Genomic DNA, 20186 nt, shown 5'->3' with positions numbered 1-20186 from the left:
ATTATTTACATTCAATATAAATAGTCATAATATACAACTGAATCTCACAAAACCTTTTTCAAAAACACATTTCACTCCAAAGACGACAAGAAATCATATTTTGCATCAGGAAATTAAACCTAATTAAGGAACAATAGGAACAATAATCACAGCACATTTCAATACCACAAAAATAGCATTCTTATTATTTAGTGAAAAAATAAGGATGCAAAAATGTGAATGTGAAGAATGTCACAAAATGAAAAATGCATATGCATAAAAAAAAAAAGTTCTAAAATGTTTAATCATCTTTATACAAAATATTATTTCTTTTTTTTATTTTTTGAATTTAGGGAGAAATGTGAATATGTTTTTGTGAGATTCATCTAACATTTTTTTAAATGTTTTTTTCCTCTTCTTTGGCATTGACGGTGGATCATTATGCACGAGTGTCTGATATGTTCTCAGCAGCCGGTCAGTGCTGTTTATTTGCTGCGTTTGAGCCAGTCTCTCCAGGGCGTCTGGTTCTGCTGTGAGCTGGTCTCTGATATCGTGGACGGCCGTCTGGACTTATGCAGGAAAGAAAGCCGAGCGGCTGATCTCTTCTGAGGCTCTTCTGTCTGCTGCTGGCTCCTCAGCTGCTGGTTGATGATAACCTGGATATCGTCCTGCAGAGACACATGAATAGTTCATAAACAGTATAAATTATAGCATTCTAAAAACCTACTTCTGCAAATGAGTGTCAAGTATTTGGGTACAAGTGCAATAAATCAGTATAAATGCATACTTCTGCACGTTATTATTATTATTATTTGTGTGTATGTGCTAACTGACAGCAACGCAGAAGTGTGAAATTATCTTTAAATTTAGCGAAAATAAATAATATTTGTCAATATTTAGGTGTATATATATATATATATATATATATATATATATATATATATATATATATATATATATATATATACACACACACACTAAAATTACAAAAACAACAAAATTACTACAATTGTAAACTTAAAAAAAATAAAAATGAAAATAATTGCATAAAAATATTAATAAAAAGCTATGACAGTATCTCAATGATATTAAAATATCACTGATAGGGTGTTGATTTCACAATGTCTTTATATTTTAACTTCTGTTGGCTGCTGGATAAGAACTGCAAATATACTTTGAGGATACATTCACTTACAAACGAACATTAAACATAAAAAATTGTATCTACTAAAAGCAGTTTGACATTAAACAGCTGCATGCTTCCACTGTGAACAGCAAGGGGCGACAGAGTATCCATAATATCATTAACAGACAATACACACCTTCTAAACTACTGAGTGAGGACGGAGAGGTTTGGTGATTTAACTATTGCAATTAAAAAGCACAAACACAGATTCTTACCTGCCAGGCCTCCAGTTCCTGTGACAGCTCAAGCTTGCGCTGAATGGCTTCCAGGAGTTGGTTGTTTAAACACATCATATCATGCTTTGTCCTCAGCAGCTCTGCCTCCATCGCTGTCTTCCTGCAGCAGAGAAAACCAACACCAAAACGTTAAAAATGCCTCTTTTTTTAAGTATCTGTTCCAAAAGAAATGTCACTCGTATTACTGATAATGCATTTACTTTCATTTACATACATTTATAGAATCATAATAGCAAGTAAATGTTCAATATTTACTTGGCGATGGCATCATCGCGGTCCTTTATGGCCTGCTGAACTACTTCCTGCTCCACACGTCTCTCAGCTCGCAGCTTGAGCTCGGCGTTTTCTGCTACGAGACGCTCATTCTGAGAGAGAAGCCAAAAATATGATCGATCTTTGAAATGATTTAGCAAATATCTGTCTAATGCTGCTAATAATGATATTAACATTTCACAAAATGCTAAAAGCAAAGGTTGAAATCTTAAAGGTGTATTTTGTTTGGAAAACTAATTTCGAGCATTTAATCATAAGCTCAATACTTTCAGTAATTTTAAATAAATATATTCCAGTTAAATATTGAAAATATTAGTTCTGAAAACAGTGCCGGCCCTACCTCTAGGGGGCCCCACGTCAGGGTCCAGACAGTAATGCTCGTCGGTAATAATATCTGTGTGTTAGTCGCGTGTGTTAATGTTTGAATACGAAGAGGTGGCACTATCAATCTGGTGCAGAGAAGTGAACGAAGAGAAAAGAAAGTGATGGATTTTGAAAATATATTGCTGAAACGGCGGTTGTGTGAATGGTGTTGTTGTAGTGGCCACTTCAAAATACGTGAATAATTCTAGATATCTTATTATCCGAATGGTTTCGATTTTTAGAACGCACAGGAGCTTATTTTCTATCGACCAGTTAATTTTTAAAGTATTGTGCATTTGCTGCGTAAAAGTTGATCTGGACAAAAGCAGCAGACTGAATAAAAATGCATGTTCATTCTCTGACAGCAGGTGGCGCTTTAGGAACAGCAGAAATCTCTTCATAACTCAGGTGTTCTTGCTTTATTAAAGCATTATTCTCACCAAATTTTCATACATTGTTTTCTGAAAGCAATGGTTAAACTTTTACATAGATAAGAAAAGTTGTTAAAAATGTTTAATAAGTAAATATATCTTCATATTTATGTATTGAAATATACTGAGTAGATACTGATTAAGACAATTTGGTATTTTTTTTACAACAGGGTTAATATAGTTAACTAAAGCTAATATATATATATATGAAAAAAATCGTTACTTGAAATAAAAATAAATGTTAACTGAAATAAAATACAAAAACTCTTAAACTTATTTTATTTTAGCCAGTTGACAGTGCAACATTTCTCATTTTCATTAACTTTATGTTGATGTTCTAAAATAACTAAAACTGAAATCAAAATGCTTAACTATATAGACATTTAAAACAACAAAAAAGGGGGGGCCCTCTTTTGAAAATCTGCTTAGGGCCCCATAATGCTAGGACCGGCCCTGACTGAAAGTGTACAGATGAAAATGTTACAGTGAGTTGTTTAGAAGCAAACAAGCATTATTAAACTATAATCGCATCTCATGAAATATTTCTGAGCTTTCTACAGTTGCAGAAACTTTCACACATTGTGTTTTCCAGCATCTATTAAAATGCTGAGCAGTGAGAACAATCACAATAACTGAAGTGATAAAAAGATACTTCAACCAATGTAAATGTGGTTGTTGCATGCTGAACTTGTCCAATCGATGTTCATTTCCTCGGAAATATGCAAATAAAGAACGCTAACCCACACATGTACGGTGTGAAAACTCAAAACCTGTCGAGCCAGGACTGACGGTAAACCCAGGGCAAAGTATAAACAGTGCAAAGCATGGAACAAGATAAGCCAGGATGATGTTTAAAGGTTTTTCCAGAAATTAAACACTTCACCTTTACCAACTTAATCTGCGAAAGGCCCAAAAGAGAGTCAGTGAGCACTAGTTTTACTACACAGGGTTTCTAAAGGTAAATTGAAGACTTTTTAAAGATCTTTTTAAGACCAATACAATACGACAATATGCTATTTAAATGTAAATGTCTAGGAAGCACACGAGATGTGTTAGCAACACTTCATAGTTTGAAAAAAACAACTTCCTGCAGATCTCCATTACTTCTTAATTCACCTAAATACACACACACACGTTTACTTAGCTATGTAAATGGGGACATTACATAGACTTCTATTGTTTTTATATACAGATAGTTATACACTTTTTAACCTAAACCCACCCCTACCCCTCACAGAATACTTTCTGCATTTTTACAATTTCAAAAAAACTACATCTGACGTCCCCAAATCGAGGTGTTTGGCGATTTTGTCAGGTTTTGCTCACTTTTGGGTACAAATTTGTCCCCAAAATATGGTTAAGTAGGTACACACACACACACACACACACACAGGTTTGTTTTTGTGAAAAGTGGGGACTCTCCATAGGTGTAATGGTTTTTATACTGTACAGACCGTATATTCTATTGCCCTACACCAACCCTACCCCTAAACCTACCCCTTACAGGAAACTTTGTGCATTTATACTTTCTCAAAAAAACTAATTCGGTATGATTTATAAGCGTTTTGAAATATGGGGACAAGGGGCAATATCTTCATAAATCACCTTCTCCTTGTAATACCTGTCATACCCATGTCATTATACAAATTTGTGTCTTCATATGTCACAAACACACACACACTCTCACACACACACACACACAGACACACACACACACACACACACACACACACAAAAGCTGTACTCCCAAACACTAGAATATGGAAATATCTTTTACTGTACTTCTAATCACACTGGGAAAAGAAAAAGAAAATAGGTTCTTCCTCAGTATTTTTGTCTTGTTTTCCAGTGCAAATGTCTAAAGATTCTTAAATCAAGATGCATTTACTTGAAAACCGAATTACATTACATATGGCGTCTTGTTTCATGAGAAACTGAAAGTCAAAAATTCAAAATCAAAATTCAGCTTAATTTTTAATCCCTATTGACAGATATTTGCTCTTGTTTTAAACTTAAACTCACTTCATTTACATTTTTCAAGACTTCATTTTGCATCTCAAGTACATGCATCTTGATTTAAGGATGTTTAGATATTTGTACTGCAAAACAAGTCAAAAATACCGAGGAAAATTCTTTTTTTTTTTGCAGTGCATACAACATTTAATGTTGTGACTTTATGAATTAAAGACTTTCTGCTCTGATTTAAGGCCTTAATTTGTGGAAGGACAAATTAAGACTTTTAAAGAAACCTTGACTAAGGATTCTTTTCTTCCTGAAAACAAGTTCAACAGCTTCACCACTTGACCGCACTTGTTGACTGTCTTCATACAGCTGTGAATCCCAGTCAGAAAAGCAGTAAATCTTTGTTCGCAAATTCCTCAGGGGTTGCCAGGCCCTCCAAACAATGGAGCCATTTTTTTGAGAAACTGAGCCCAGGTCAGTGGCAGTGGAATTGGGCTGCTGTTAGTCGTGGCTGAAAGCTTTAACGCATGAAGAACTGTTACCTGATCCTGCAGCTCCTGTATCCGGATGACGTTCTCACACGGATCGCTCACCGATCCCACAATGGACTTCCTCTTCTCCTGCAGACACAAATGATACAGAAGCGTTCAGCACTGCATGCTGGTTAGCAGGTGTCGTCTTTGTCAGACTGTGATGGCAGGGTGCATCTCTCTACAGCATCAGTATCTCTTTCTCTCTCGGTCTCTACCGCTGGCTTCATTTGTGGCTTCACTGATCCTCACTGAACACACCTCAACCTGAACAAAAACTCTGATGCAATTTCCACTTCCGGAATGGGAGGTTTGTTTAATATCCAAACATTTTGTCCTATTAAACATATTGCAAACATTAATTTAAATCCAAATTTTGTGCTGTGTACTGCTTGAGCTCACAGAAATAGCATTTCTGTTTCAGCAATTACTGATGCAAATGAATGAATAATTAATATATATTCTGATCCACTCTCCATTCATAATCGGGTGAATCTCACCAAAACACATCCAGATTGCATTTCACCTTCAAATATAGAAAGAAAGAAAGAAAAAGCAAATAGAGCCTGTTTTATATTACCATAAAAATGTTTGCAATATTTTTAAAAATCTGTTATTTTTCTGTCTATTTTCAGTAATGTATCTGAATATTTGAGTTTGAGTTTTTGTTTTCTCTTTATTCTTTTTGTGTAATTTTTAGTACAATTCTCTCGGTCTCTACCGCTGGCTTCATTTGTGGCTTCACTGATCCTCACTGAACACACCTCAACCTGAACAAAAACTCTGATGCAATTTCCACTTCCGGAATGGGAGGTTTGTTTAATATCCAAACATTTTGTCCTATTAAACATATTGCAAACATTAATTTAAATCCAAATTTTGTGCTGTGTACTGCTTGAGCTCACAGAAATAGCATTTCTGTTTCAGCAATTACTGATGCAAATGAATGAATAATTAATATATATTCTGATCCACTCTCCATTCATAATCGGGTGAATCTCACCAAAACACATCCAGATTGCATTTCACCTTCAAATATAGAAAGAAAGAAAGAAAGAAAGAAAAAGCAAATAGAGACTGTTTTATATTACCATAAAAATGTTTGCAATATTTTAAAAAATCTGTTATTTTTCTGTCTATTTTCAGTAATGTATCTGAATATTTGAGTTTGAGTTTTTGTTTTCTCTTTATTCTTTTTGTGTAATTTTTAGTACAAATTTTTTAATACAAATTAACTGTTATTTGTATATAATATTAGTATTAAAACACTATTTTAATACTGTACACTGTACACAAATACAACACTACACCAAGATGTATAAACACAAATTTATATACATTTATATATATATATATATATATAGCTTCATTTTCTTTAAGCACACTAAAATATCTTATTTTGTCCTCTGTTTGATGTGAGTTTGTAATATGATCCAGGAATGTTATGTGAGATTTACCCAATGACAAAAAAGCCATGAGGAATGAAGACATACTGAATGAAGACGTATGCTTGTAATGAATGTGAATCATTGTTGCTGAAATGTGAGACAGTATGAGATGTCAAAATACTCCAGGGAGGAAGATGTGTTATATGCAGCACATTGTATGTCACCTTCTGTTACATTTCTGTCCCATAGAAACCAACTGTACCTGTAGTGTCCCACTCCTCCATTGTGCTGCATGTTTCAGTTGTCCCAGCATGCCCTGCAGGCTGTCATCTGAGTCCTGCTCAGCCTCTGATCTGTAGGCCACAGGTTGAAGCAGTTCCAGGATGTAGTGCAGCTCCTGACAGACCTGCTGGGCAAGACGCATGTTCTAGTTGTGCCAAATATCAAATTAACAGGCATCAATGTAAATAGCTGAAATGTATTCAGCTTTGTTTCAAAACCTAGAGAGCCGTCTTGCTGTCTACTGCAGCTTCCTAATCAAGAAGCTCACGAGAAGCTTAATGTCTTTACATATGCAGCAACTCCATATACTACACACATAGTGCACTTCACTTAATAGTACGTACAAGAGACTTCACTCAATTTGATTCCAGCATTGCAATGGTTCCAACAGTATGAGCACAAAAATCAGGGCTGTCAAAGATCATTTTTGTGATTAATATTTTATTTAAAGCATTAAAAATAATTAATGCAGCATCCGCTTTTTGATGTAGCTTTTATAATGTATATTCCCACATCTTTTGGTTTGTGTCAAAGTATATTATTACACAAAATATCGATGCCAAATGTTTTAACTAAAATAAACATAGGGTAAAATGAACTGACAGCTCAGTCGAACAGAGAGAAAGCTGATATTAACAGACACATCAATGTAGTTCTATATGCAACACACTACATAAAAGCACAGATAAATGTGATATTATAATGGGTTTATATGAAAATAGTTTTAAGTTCACAAATAAAATAAAAAAGTTTTGTAACAGATAAAAGGCCTATTAAATGTTAGAAATGATTGCACACATTTTACTGTAATGTTAAATGGCTATATTTATCTCATTTTATCTCCAGAAATCGATTTAACAGAAGCATCAGCATCAATGCTGGCATATTTGCCTTCATTCATAGTACTCAGTAAAAAGATGCCATTAAACAAATATTTAAAATAAACCATCTTTGTGTTGTTTCTAAATTATTTTTGAGTTAAAATGTAATAATACACTTATGATTACATTTAATGTTATGTGTGGTTAATCATGATTAATGAAAGAAAACTGTGATCAATCATTTTTTTTAATCAACTGACAGCAATATGCATTTCGCTATTTTCTATCGACCAGTTAATTTTTTAAGTATTGTGCAATTGCTGCGTAAAAGTTGATCTGGACAAAAGCAGCAGACTGAATAAAAATGCATGTTTATTCTCTGACAGCAGGTGGCGCTTTAGGAACAGCAGAAATCTCTTCATAACTCAGGTGTTCTTGCTTTATTAAAGCATTATTGCATATTGCAAAATGTATATTGTAGTAAAAATGCATAATTTGTATTGAACACTTTTCAGGTGTAAATATAAATATGTTCCTCGACTCGCCTACTGTTTTTTTTTTCTTCATACATTCTTGTCGAAATGCATTCTGGGATTCTATTTTTGCATATGTTCTATACTGCATTGCCCATGATGATCGAGGCTTTTAAATCTTAAGGGGGTCACACACACACACACACACACACACACACACACGTCTGGCATGAACAGAGGGCTCTTCTTCTGTAACATTCATTTTCTGTAGAATGTGGAACAGTCTGGCATTATCAGGTTACAGTGAGTACAGTTCAGTGTATCACCTGTTCTTTGTCCAGGCTCCAGTCTGCAACGTCCAGATTGTTTTCAAGCTCAGACATTAAAGATGAGTCGTTGTGACTTTTCTCCTGGAGGGCCACTTCCTCCTGCAGCTCCTCGACCTGAGACTGCAGCTCTTGAGCCCGGGAACGAACCCCATCCACTTCCTGCCAGGCCTCTGCCAGCTGGGACAGAGAAGAAAAATGTGTTATCATCACTCATGTAAGTCATGTACAAATATGTACAAAAAAAGTCAATATATTTACCCTGAAATTTACATTTTTACAATCATGAGGTACATATGTTTTCAAACTATTTTTCCAATTTTGGTGTCATTTTTGCCCCAAGCCTCATTTCAGACCCTGATTCTCTCATGCATCGCGATTCTCTTCAACAATTCTGAATCAGTTCTGAGCTTAGCTTGTCCATATATGCACAATGGCACTTGTGTGCACTAGAGACAGTCGTATTCTGCTTTCTGCCAATTACACACAAACGCACAACATCAATAAGTATATAAACTTGTATGAAGTTTCACGATTGAAGCGGATTAATGGCACAGAATATGTGCTGAGAAACGTGTGGTTTCACCCGCCATTATTTACATGTTTTACCTTCCAAATGCATCCGTAAGCATCATTTATGCCGTGAATGAAGCACACTTACTGACAGACGGCTGCTTTCAAATGCTCACATGCACTTTGTGTGATCATACTGAAGGCGCGCGTGGCATGTGACTGTGCATAACTCTGTGTGAGTGGTAAATGCATTTGCATCTCAATGCGAAACTAATGTAAACACAATCAGCAGGACAAAACATCTGATATTTCACAAACAGATCTGTGCATTAGAGTGAATGCAGCCTATTAGAGCTGCCGCTGTCTATGATGGCACCAGTAATAATCAAACAGCAAGAAAAATCCATAACTGTGCTTGTCTGGAAACTTCCAGATACTTTAAGCACTCTCAGATACTGAAAGCGCTTTTTGTTTTTCACTTGGCGTGTGTTTTTTTTGTTCCCCTTTATTACTAATTTGCAATATCTTTAAGAGTACTTTTATTAGTAATTTTATAAAAATGCACAAATAAATGTGATATTCAAGTCAGTAAACGTATTAATTAAGAAGACAAAAGTGGTTCAACAATTGTTTTGTTTTGTTACAGTGTGTGTGAGCGACCTAACCTGTTGTATGTGTGTGTGACTCTGTTGTTCCTGTAGATCCAGGCGTGCGTGGAGCGCAGTCACAGTGTCTTTTAGTTCCTCATTCTCGTGACAAGTCATCTTTAAGCGCTGCTTGAGTGTTTGCTCCCGCTGAGTGAGCCGTGTCACCTGAAAGCACACAAACACACACATTAGTCTATAGGTCAGCAAATACTACAATCCTTCACACTAGAGATGCTGTCGCTTTATCGTGTAGTTCTTGTTACAGTAAAATAGCTATGTTTGCATGTTATTATAATCCTTGAATGGAAGAGAAGGCAAACAGGTAAATGAGCATGATGAGCCCCTGCAAAGAACTGCATTCTGTAGCTGTGTCCCAATTCAGAGGCTGCGTCCTTTGAATGCTGTATTAGAAGATCAAATGCATCACCGCGGCACAATGAAGGCTGTCCCAGTTCAAAGGCTCCTTCAAAAATTGTGTCCTCGAAATGTGTCCTTCATTTAGCTGGCTATGAAGGATTCAGTAGATGGATCCTTTGCAGCCCAGACTTTCCCAAGAAGCACTGCACACCAGTGAAAACGCTCTTTGAATGTTGCTCAGCCAATCAAATTTGAGGTCTGGAACTAACTACTGCATACCGTTTAATAAACAAGCATGTATGGAGACCTGCAGATTCAATGTAGAACTATTTTTTGAGTGTATTTTCATTGTAATTACAGTATATACCATTTTATAATATCATACCATACAGTGTGCGAGTATGTTACAGTTTCTCACCTGTTCTCTAAGCCCGTTGATGATTTCTTCGTCCTGGGGTCTGGCTTGCCCCCTTTCTCTCATTTCCTCTTTCAGTCTTTGAAGCTCGCCGGTCATGGTGTGCTCCACTTCCATTCCCTAAACATACACAACACCACTCACTAATCAAACCACTGTACGTCCAAACGCTTTTTCAGCTTTCAGATGTTCATTAATCAAATGGGTGATTTGCAGAGAGACATCATTCAGAAGAGAAAGTAGCAATAACAAAAAGACGCGTTTTTCCACTAAGGAATGCGTCCCATTTTCATAATGAAAAGAAGTTAAGTTCGCTTGATAAGAGCTAAACAAAAGCACGCACTGGCTGATCGGGGGCCTCTGGTGATGAACCTGATTCAGCAGATAACTGGACAGACGTCAGCGTGCATCACACGCATTCAGAGCCAGATCAAAGAGCCGCATGACAGATGCAGCTTGGCATCTTGGTCTTGGCAGTGGCATCATCATGCCAGATAGTCACTGTGAGCCTGTATGGGACGGGGGCGGGGAATGACCCCACGCTCAACAGCATATGGAGGGGTGGCTAGAGGTCCTGGTTCAATTAGACTCAACTACCAACCACCACAAGGTTAGTGGCCCCATGAGGGAAAGGCTATTCAGGACTGGCCATAAAGCTAACGGGCTGTTACGTTAACCAGTGCATTGTAGCATTCAGTAACGCTCCTGCCAGCTGATGCCCCAAGCCAGACAGCATCTGCAAACTAATAAATCTGTTTATTTCTGATACAATCATATCAGATCGTATGACAAGCTTTACTAAAAGGACTGCATTAATAGCAGTACTAGCTAATATATACAGCATATATGTTTTATTTTTTTTGCATGACACAAAGCTGTCAAAATAGTGAATTTGCTCAACGAAGAAAATTCAGAAGAAAAAACAACAGATGAGTTTGAACTGGGAGGTGTTGCAAGTGTGCAAACACAGAGAAAAATGTGCAATCCTTGGCCTTGGCATAACAAATGTGACTGGATATTAGAGTAGATACTAGTCCAATGTGAGAGGAACGTGTGAAATAGTTTTAGACACAAAATGAGTCAATGTGGATCTAAATTTAGGTTTAGTCATAAAAGAAGACATAGAGAGGACATCAAAACAAGAGGAACTGACTCCAAAAACATCTAATAGAACAGCAAAACTACGATTATAAAATACATTGTTCAGACTCCAATGTTCTTTTATAATGAAGTGTTATAATAGCGCGGTAAGCTGATGCCCCAAGACAGACAGCAATCTTCAGGAAGCATATCAACCTCCTGTGGCGTCTCCAAACTAATAAATCTCTATTTATTACTGAATCAGACTGTATCACTGAAGGGACTGCATTACTAGCAGCATTAGCCAAAATAATGCTATTTTTACATGACCCTAAAGCTTTCAAAGTAGAGAATTTGCTCAAGGTGGAAAATTCCAAAGAAAAACAAACCAGGATATACAGGGAACAGCACTCTGTGGAAACAGCTTTATGTACTTGTTCATCTTGGTGCTCCAACTGTCCATGTTTTATGATCATGAGACCATTTTTTATGCTTAGTAGCATTGGTGTCCCTGATTAAAGTTTTAGCAAATTCATGGATGTTTGCTTTGAAAATTTATCTGCTTACCCCCAGGGCATCCAAGATGTAGGCGACTTTGTTTCTTCAGTAGAACACAAATTATGATTTTTAAGTCCAGCCGCTGCAGTCTATCAGTCGTATAATGCATGGCAATGGTAACAAAATCTATGAGAGTAAAAAAAACATGCACAGACAAATCCAAATTAAACCCTGCGGCTCGTGACGACACATTGATGTCCTAAGACACGAAACGATCGGTTTGTGCCAGAAACTCAACAGTATTTATATCATTTTTTACCTCTAATACACCACTATGTCCAACTGCCTTGAGCGCGCGCACAGGAAGTATGTACGCGCTCTGGCGTAGTTTATGTTAATGGCTGTGTTAATATTCAGCCGAAGAGCAATCAAGCATAACTTCAGGCGAGCAGGCTCAGAAGTTGGGAATACGTGGAAAGTCACCACTCCCGAATGAGTTCGCGCGAGAGAACGTAATCTTTTAGTTTTAAGTCGGTTTGAACAATCCGGATAAGCACAAGTAAGTACCATTTTGATTAGCCGTCGTACCTACAATGTTTGTGCACTGTGTAAACAATGAGTGACGTATACGCGCGAGAGATCACTTCCGGCGCTTGTGTAAACTACGCCAGAGCGCGTACACACCTCACGCACCAGAAGCCGTGCGCGCGCTCAAGTTGGACATAGTGGTGTATTAGAGGTAAACAAATATATAAATACTATTGGGTTTCTGGCACAAACCGATCGTTTCGTGTCTTAGGACAGCAATGTGTCGTCACGAGCCGCAGGGTTTAATTTGGATTTGTCTGTGCATGTTTTTTTTTACTCTCATAGATTTTGTTACCATTGCAATGCATTATACGACTGACAGACTGCAACGGCTGGACTTAAAAATCATAATTTGTGTTCTACTGAAGAAACAAAGTCACCTACATCTTGGATGCCCTGCGGGTAAGCAGATAAACATCAACTTTTCATTTTTGGGTGAACGATCCCTTTAAGGCTGGAATACACTACACGGTTTTTTCCCCGATTTTCCTCCAATTTACAGTCTGGAGAAGTTGACGCTAGTTGCGAAAGTCAAAGCCAGTCTGCAGATTAGAGCTGACAGATATATAAATTGCGTAGAAATTGATAGAAAATTGCATAGTGTAAGATCAGAAGTCAGAAGTAAGAAACTTCCAGTACACAGAGACAACAACAACACAGATAATAAAATAGGCGAATAAAATACACATATGTGTGTATGTATATATATATATATATATAATACACAAAAATTGTATGTACAGTTGTGCTATAGATGGAATAGAATAGAATAAGATGTAGGGATAGACTAAGATGGTATCAAATAAATATAAGTGGTATTGCACATATTTTTATTGCACAGTGGGGAGAGCATTTAACTGTTCATGATGGTCACAGACTCTGATTTTTTAGCTTCAGACTTTGATTCCGTCCCGTCGTCGGAGATCAAACATGTTTGAAATTTTGAGCCGATTTTAGAGCACATTGTTTTTATTCGTCATGCGTCTCCTAGCAACAAGGCACACGTTTCTGTGCGAGTTTGTTGTGATCAGAACAACTTTAAAGTCTGGTAATGATCCTCAGTCGTATAGTGTATGATGGCCAGTTTTTCCTCTGTGACTATCACAAAGTCTGTAAGTGTATGACGCCCGCCTCTATCATTTACTTTCAGTTTTCACCTACTATTCTTCTTCGCTGATGCTTTTCTTCTTTTGCTATGCTTTGTGAGTATGCAGTAAAGAATGTTGTTCTTAAAACACCAAACTACTGGGCCGTGAAGGTTACAGGTGCTCCTGCTAAACGGGCTCCCATGATTTGTCCTTTTTGGACGTCTGACAAGTCACACATTTCACTGAGTACTAAACACTGCTGAACACATCTTATACTACACTGATATACAACCTAGAGAGTATGGACAACGTAAAGAAACAAAAGTTGATATTAACCCCTATAATAATAGGGGTTCGTATAATTTTGTCCAATCCCTGTATATCGCGAAGAATACGTTTTTTTTGTTTTTTTTAAGTCAATACGTTGCATACAACCAGTTTGCATGCTAAGTTGCATCACTATCGCCGTTGCTCCTACAGCTATTCAACTTTGGAAAATAACTCGAATGATACCTCAGATCATGCAGTTTGTGGAGAGCCGGTGTGGCATTACGTAAGTCTGGTCGACCTCACAGCAGGTGACTGGAGAACAGCACAAGTGTGAATGATTTACAAAGCCATGCAATTAAACTGTGACTGATCTGCTGAATCAGAGTCGCGTCACCTCAACAACTCTACACTTGCAGTATGCTTCTTTAAAGTAAACATTTTAAACGGATACTCCTGAATGTTTGTTAGTTTTGTTAGCAAAACTGTGCCAGAAGACTCTCTGTTTATGGAGCTTGACATACCCAGTATTCATTTCCTTTTGATGTATGGAAAAGAATTAACATTGTCTGTGCTCAAATGGAATAAAAATGTCATGCAGTCTTGATTGCAATATTGAATGTAAGAGAATAATGTACTACAGAGCATATGAAAAGGCTCTCGTTTCTCATGTTTTTTTCAAATGCAAGCCTATACAAGCGTGTTTGTAGCATCCCCTGAGGTTTACACCCTGGAACAGGAAGGCACAGCTTTCCTGCACTAACAGATGCTTGATTTAAGGCTTCTCTGTAAACAACACGGGGAGGCAGATCTCCTCTAAATTACCTTGCATTCTGCTGATAGACTCGCTTGGCGCTTTTGTGCGACCGTGTACTGTACAGACCGCTAGACACTAAGAAATCATCATACACAGTAACACCAGGCTATAAGAAACACTCACAAATACACACATTTGACCTAACCTCATCCTAACCCTCACACAAAGCTTTCTGCATCTTTATGAAGACATTACAGTATTTAGTAAGTTCATTATGCATATCAAGCTGGTTTCAGGTTGTTCTGTCTTTGTGGGGACAATGGTCCACACATATACACATGCATACACACGTTTACTTTTGACCCCAAAAGTATATCTTAGTAAACCCACTACATACACAGACATTCACACACACGAAAAAACGGTAATTGTGACTTTTTCTTGTTTATTGTAAATTTACATCATTTATATACTTTTTTTTTAAATCTCGAAGCAGAAAACAAGCTTATAAGGAAAACAAATAGAATTGATTGCAAAAAACATCGCAAACATTTTTCTTGTTTATTGTAAATTTACATCATTTATATACTTTTTTTTTTTAATCTCGAAGCAGAAAACAAGCTTATAAGGAAAACAAATAGAATTGATTGCAAAAAACATCGCAAACTATTTTAATCAATTGATAAATAAAACAGTAAAACTGCTATTATAAAATACATTGTTCTGACTCCAATATTCTGTTATAATTGAATATTATATTAATGTGGTAAGTTGGTTTATGTTGTGCCTAAAACAAACACATTTTAATGACAAGTTGTTCCTGCTACTTGTTTTGTTTCTTCTCTCTCTCTCTCTCTCTCTCTATATATATACATTTTTTCATTGTAATGTATACTTCATGGTGTTATTTGCGGCACTGCCTTTAGTTTATCTTGATAAAAAAGTGATTGTATTGCAGTAATATTTTACTGTAATAATGTAAAACAGTACTGTATTATATACAATGTAATTAGAATAAATATTATGAATAATGTGAATTATTTAACAAACATTCAAAATTTAATAAAAATAGTTAACCAAGTGGTAAAGTGGTAAACAAAAAAAATCGGTAAAATAACATCTCAACATAAGAAAAAAAAAATTAATAACACTTATTTATTATTAGGGGACACTGTTAACTGGCATGCATAAACTTGAAATCGCATCATATGACCCCTTTAAGCATAATATAGATCGCTAAACTCCAACTGTTTTCAGCTCATCAGTGCTTTTTCCGTAATGTAGAGAAAGTGCATGCGCATAGTTGCCAGGTTGGGGAGATTAAATAAATCACTGGGCAAAAAAAAAAAAAAAAAAAAGCTCTGAATGGGGGATTTAATCTCTTGAGATCTGGCAACCGGAATCTTGTGGAGGCTTGTTACCAATGCAAATATCCCTGATGATTACGCTTAATAAATTAAGAGAAACAGAAGCAATCATGATTCAAATACTATTCATCATGAAGCCTGATGATATCATGCAATAACTGATTCAATTTGTTTTAACTGTACTGATAAAATGTGAGTGGGTGTGAAGGTTTCTTCCTGGCCAAATGCTGCAGTACTCGAGCTGTCATTTTATGCCTGCAGCTCTTGAGTTATGCACCAAGGATTAATACTTATGGTTTGTGTTTGTTCAGATCAGCAACCATGATATGAGCAATAGTAAAAGTGAGGCTTGATATGAAGCTTGAGTACAGCAGGTGTCACTGACCCTCTGCAGCTGTTCTCTGAGTCTCTGGCTCTGTTCGCTGTGCTCCTGCTTCAGTCTGCTCTTCCCTCTCTCCGCCTCGCTCAGACTCCGCTTCAGTCTCTCGACCTGCGCCTGCAGCTCCTGCACGTCTCGCTCCAGCTCGGACACCTGACTCTCCCACTGCGCCCGGCAGTCCTCCAGTTTGACCCGCAGCTCGTACCTGCCCTGCTCCAGCTCCTGAGGACACACACCCATCAGGAGAACTGCACAGGATTTGATTTCACATCTGAGATATCACACTTTCATTCCATAGTCCACTTTAGACATTCTACTGACTCTAAGTAACTTTGCAACTTCATGTCAGCTAACTCTCATTAGAGTATTAGTAGACTGGGTTAGTAGAATAAGTTGACATGTAGTTGCAAAGTTACTTAGAGTCAGTAGAATGTCCATCAAAACAAAGTGTTAGCAGATGTTAAGCACACAGTCACTAATACTCTAATGACTGCTAGTTAACACGCAGTTGCAAAGTTACTTACCGTATAATCAGTGTCTAAAGTGGACTATCAGAATAAAGTGTTACCCACTAAAGATATAAAATAACCTTGTTTAAATTTGCGAAACACAACTACGCCCAGGACATTTGTTTTGTAATCTTTTCTTTACATAGACATTTAGTGAACATTCAATGACAATAATAATAATTCATTAATTAAATAAAGAAAAAAAAATGTCATTCCATATGCCTCATGTCATTCCATATAATATAAAAGCTTAGAATTGTCTTAAAATGTAGTCTTTTTTTATTTCTGCAAGAGTGGTCATAACTTTTTAAGTTACATTCAAAGGTAGATTGGCCTAATTTGAAGTCGAAAATTAAGACTGATTACCACTTGGTTAACTACTAGTTAGTCAAACTAGTTCTTAAGACATAGTGACTACGTTTATGCATCTGACTTCTGCAGAAAATGCATAGAGTGTGAAATGACATGAGGCCGGGTGAGTAAATGATAACAGAATTTTAATTTCTAGGTGACCTATTCCTTTATGGTAGCATATTTGATTGAAACCTGAATCGTATTTGCAGTCATTAAATGAGACAACACCAACATGAAATCTGATGCGGCCCTGTTCTCATTTCAGCTCTCATTTGAAAATGCTAAAACTATAAAAAGAGCACTTATTTCCCCAGTTCAATTTACTGTTGCATTCAAATTTGAATACCTGCCTAAAATATGCCTTTAAAAATGTATGCATTGGCATCAAAAGCTTTTGAAAAGTAAAAATGTCTGATTGTATTAAACTATCAAAGCATGTGCCATTTACTTTAAAGCAAGTTCACTACTCAAAGAAAAAGGGACATTTGAGTTTATAGATATAGAGCTGAAAATGAAGACACCTGTGTGAACCTGAGTCACTGCCCACTGGATTTACAGAAATCATTTCAATTTTAAGAAGTGTTTTCTCAACATTGCATCAACTACTGATGAACACTTTTATTAATCACTCAGCAGGTTATTTAACCATGTATTACTGTGCCCCCCCCCCCCACAAAAAATCAAATTACATTTTTTTTTCAGCCGAATCTTTTTCACCTAATATATTTACTTGAAGTTCCACCAGATATTTTTAAGGTAATAAATGAATAATTAAGTAACACATTTGCATGTTCATGACTCTGTGACGTTGATTAATGGTCACACGACATGCAGGTAAACAAATTAAATATTTTTGTATTTTATTTAAATTTTTGCTATTTATTAAACTTAAGAACCCCAGTTTAGAAAACCTTGACGTTATATAATGTTTAATGCACTTCATTGAAATGACTAAATTGAAAAAAAAAATCGCCTTGTTTTGTTTTATTATAATTTATATTTTATTTTATTCCATTTTATGTTGTGGGCTGTCCATAATAATTCCGTTTATTATCATTGTTGTTGTTAATAAATATTTTTCAAATATTCTGTCACTGTTTTTTAGCTCAAGGTTGGTACATTAAAGATAACAAAATTACAAAGAAATTATAATAGAAGAGGCAGGAGGGCATCATTTTATTATTTTTTTACTCTATTTTAATTTGATATATTTATTATAATGACCTTATAATACAATATTTGACCTTTAATAATAATAACAATACTAGTAGTAGTAGTTATAGTAGTAGTAATAACTCAGTTTATCATTGTTGTTATTTTTAATACATTTTTCAGTCATTTATTTATTTATTGTCATTGTAATTAGCACAAGGCAGCACATTGTGAAAAGGTATATAATATTTATGTAATTGAATACAAGAGCAAGGAAGGCAGAATATGAATAATTTAATTCATTACAACAAGCGTGATATATTTTCTTTTATTTGCATTTTTATATCAATAGGGTACAAGATTATCCTATTTAGGGCATCATTTTATTATTTTTTTACTCTATTTTAATTTGATATATTTATTATAATGACCTTATAATACAATATTTGACCTTTAATAATAATAATAATACTAGTAGTAGTAGTTATAGTAGTAGTAATAACTCAGTTTATCATTGTTGTTATTTTTAATACATTTTTCAGTCATTTATTTATTTATTGTCATTGTAATTAGCACAAGGCAGCACATTGTGAAAAAGGTATATAATATTTATGTAATTGAATACAAGAGCAAGGAAGGCAGAATATGAATAATTTAATTCATTACAACAAGCGTGATATATTTTCTTTTATTTGCATTTTTATATCAATAGGGTACAAGATTATCCTATTCGAGTCAATATGATAAACAAGTTAGGACAAAAGTAATCTGATTATATTACCTAAAATGTGTAATTAATGGATTTAGTTACTAATTACAATTGTGTCATGTACTTTGGAATCAGTAACGGATTACAATTTTCAAGTAATCTACCCAGCTCTGGTTTTGAGGAAACTCTCTCATAGGATTATACTTGTTTTCATATTTAATACAATCATTTTCATTTAAATGTTTTTTAAAGGGCCTGGACAAATTTTTTATAGTATTATACATGCATTATTAATATCTCGATATAGACATACGTTTAAAAATCACGTTTTATATAAAACAACTTTTCTAAGACTACATTGTGGCAATGCAAACGGAAAGGTTGACACATGAGAGAGTATAGCCTGCCTCTGCAGAGAAGCAGCGCGCGCTCACCTCCAGCTGCTGCGTGTGTTTGTGCTGAAGCGCATCTGTCTCGTGCTGAAGCCGTCTGTTCTCCAGCAGCAGAGCCTTGCCCACCTGAGCTGCCAGAGCAACCTCGTCCTCCTTCTGCCGAAGCGCTGCGAACAGCTCCCCGCTGTCCTTATACACCCGCAGACCTTCAGCATCACTCAACTCGCACGAGTAGAAGTCTTCCTCCACTTCCATCTCATGTGCTGTATAACACAGCTCTTCTCCCAGACTCATGGTTATGAGTGGAAACAGTGAGGGTCACGGGTAAAAGTACCTGCAGTCTCGAGTCTCCATGCGTGTGCGCTTGTGTGTGAGAGAGACTGAAAGTGGGTGAGAAGCCTCTGGTTGACACTCATGGGTTTGTTTGCAGAGGCGATGGAAAGGAACTCGTGTGGGCGGGGCTTGTGTAGTTTCAGGTGACTCGTCACTTTAAAGGTGGGGTAAGCGATTTTCCAAAAACACTTTAGCAAACCGATTCGGGCTGAATAGCAAAACAAACTTGTAGCCAATCAGCAGAAAGGGGCGTGTCTACTCGTGATGTGGAGGAGAGAGAGTTCAGTGCACGGGACGGACAGAAAGATAGAGATGGCGGATAAAAAACAAAAGAAGGCTTAAGGCAAGAAGTTGGACACCTCCGTGAAGTTGGCCCCGCACTCAACGCAAAATTCGCAAAAATAGTCTCAATCATTTGTGCTCCAAAAATTTTCGTTTGTGCTGCTTTGGTTTGTTAGATATAACATTTATTTAAAGGTCATTCTCAGGTCACTCAGCCCCCCACCCGCTCCAAATTCCCCCGAAATAGTC

General features: G+C 36.3%; 1 protein-coding gene across 2 annotated transcripts; it reads right to left on the bottom strand.

Moving 5' to 3' along the window:
- Window positions 1–339: 339 nt before the first annotated feature.
- On the bottom strand, window positions 340–19762 carry LOC107598662 (bicaudal D-related protein 1-like). Of its 2 annotated transcripts, none has more exons than XM_016290054.1 (10): window positions 19365–19762; window positions 16213–16428; window positions 10186–10302; window positions 9429–9575; window positions 8251–8430; window positions 6611–6757; window positions 4973–5050; window positions 1657–1766; window positions 1381–1501; window positions 340–647 (listed from the first exon to the last, which is right to left on the bottom strand). In XM_016290054.1, the coding sequence occupies exons 1-10, from the start codon at window positions 19614–19616 to the stop codon at window positions 465–467; spliced, it is 1551 nt and encodes a 516-aa protein (XP_016145540.1). In that variant the 5' UTR covers window positions 19617–19762; the 3' UTR covers window positions 340–464. The 2 variants fall into 2 exon arrangements, with proteins under 2 accessions (XP_016145540.1, XP_016145541.1); XM_016290055.1 differs by having other exon boundaries at window positions 6611–6754.
- Window positions 19763–20186: the final 424 nt, after the last annotated feature.

This window comes from Sinocyclocheilus grahami, unplaced genomic scaffold (genome assembly GCF_001515645.1).
Source record: "Sinocyclocheilus grahami isolate Dianchi unplaced genomic scaffold, SAMN03320097.WGS_v1.1 scaffold253.1, whole genome shotgun sequence".
NCBI lineage: Eukaryota > Metazoa > Chordata > Actinopteri > Cypriniformes > Cyprinidae > Sinocyclocheilus > Sinocyclocheilus grahami.
Note: the sequence above shows the minus strand (reverse complement) of the source record. Positions and strands in the feature narration are given on the sequence as shown.

Excerpts from the sequence above, each read along its gene's own strand:
- LOC107598662 (XM_016290054.1), bottom strand. The coding sequence starts at position 19,616 with ATGAGTCTGGGAGAAGAGCTGTGTTATACAGCACATGAGATGGAAGTG. Across the intron at positions 5,051-6,610 it reads GGAGGAGTGGGACACTACAG|GAGAAGAGGAAGTCCATTGT; the intron begins GTACAGTTGGTT and ends TTGTGTCTGCAG. Across the intron at positions 1,767-4,972 it reads TACAGGAGCTGCAGGATCAG|AATGAGCGTCTCGTAGCAGA; the intron begins GTAACAGTTCTT and ends CTTCTCTCTCAG.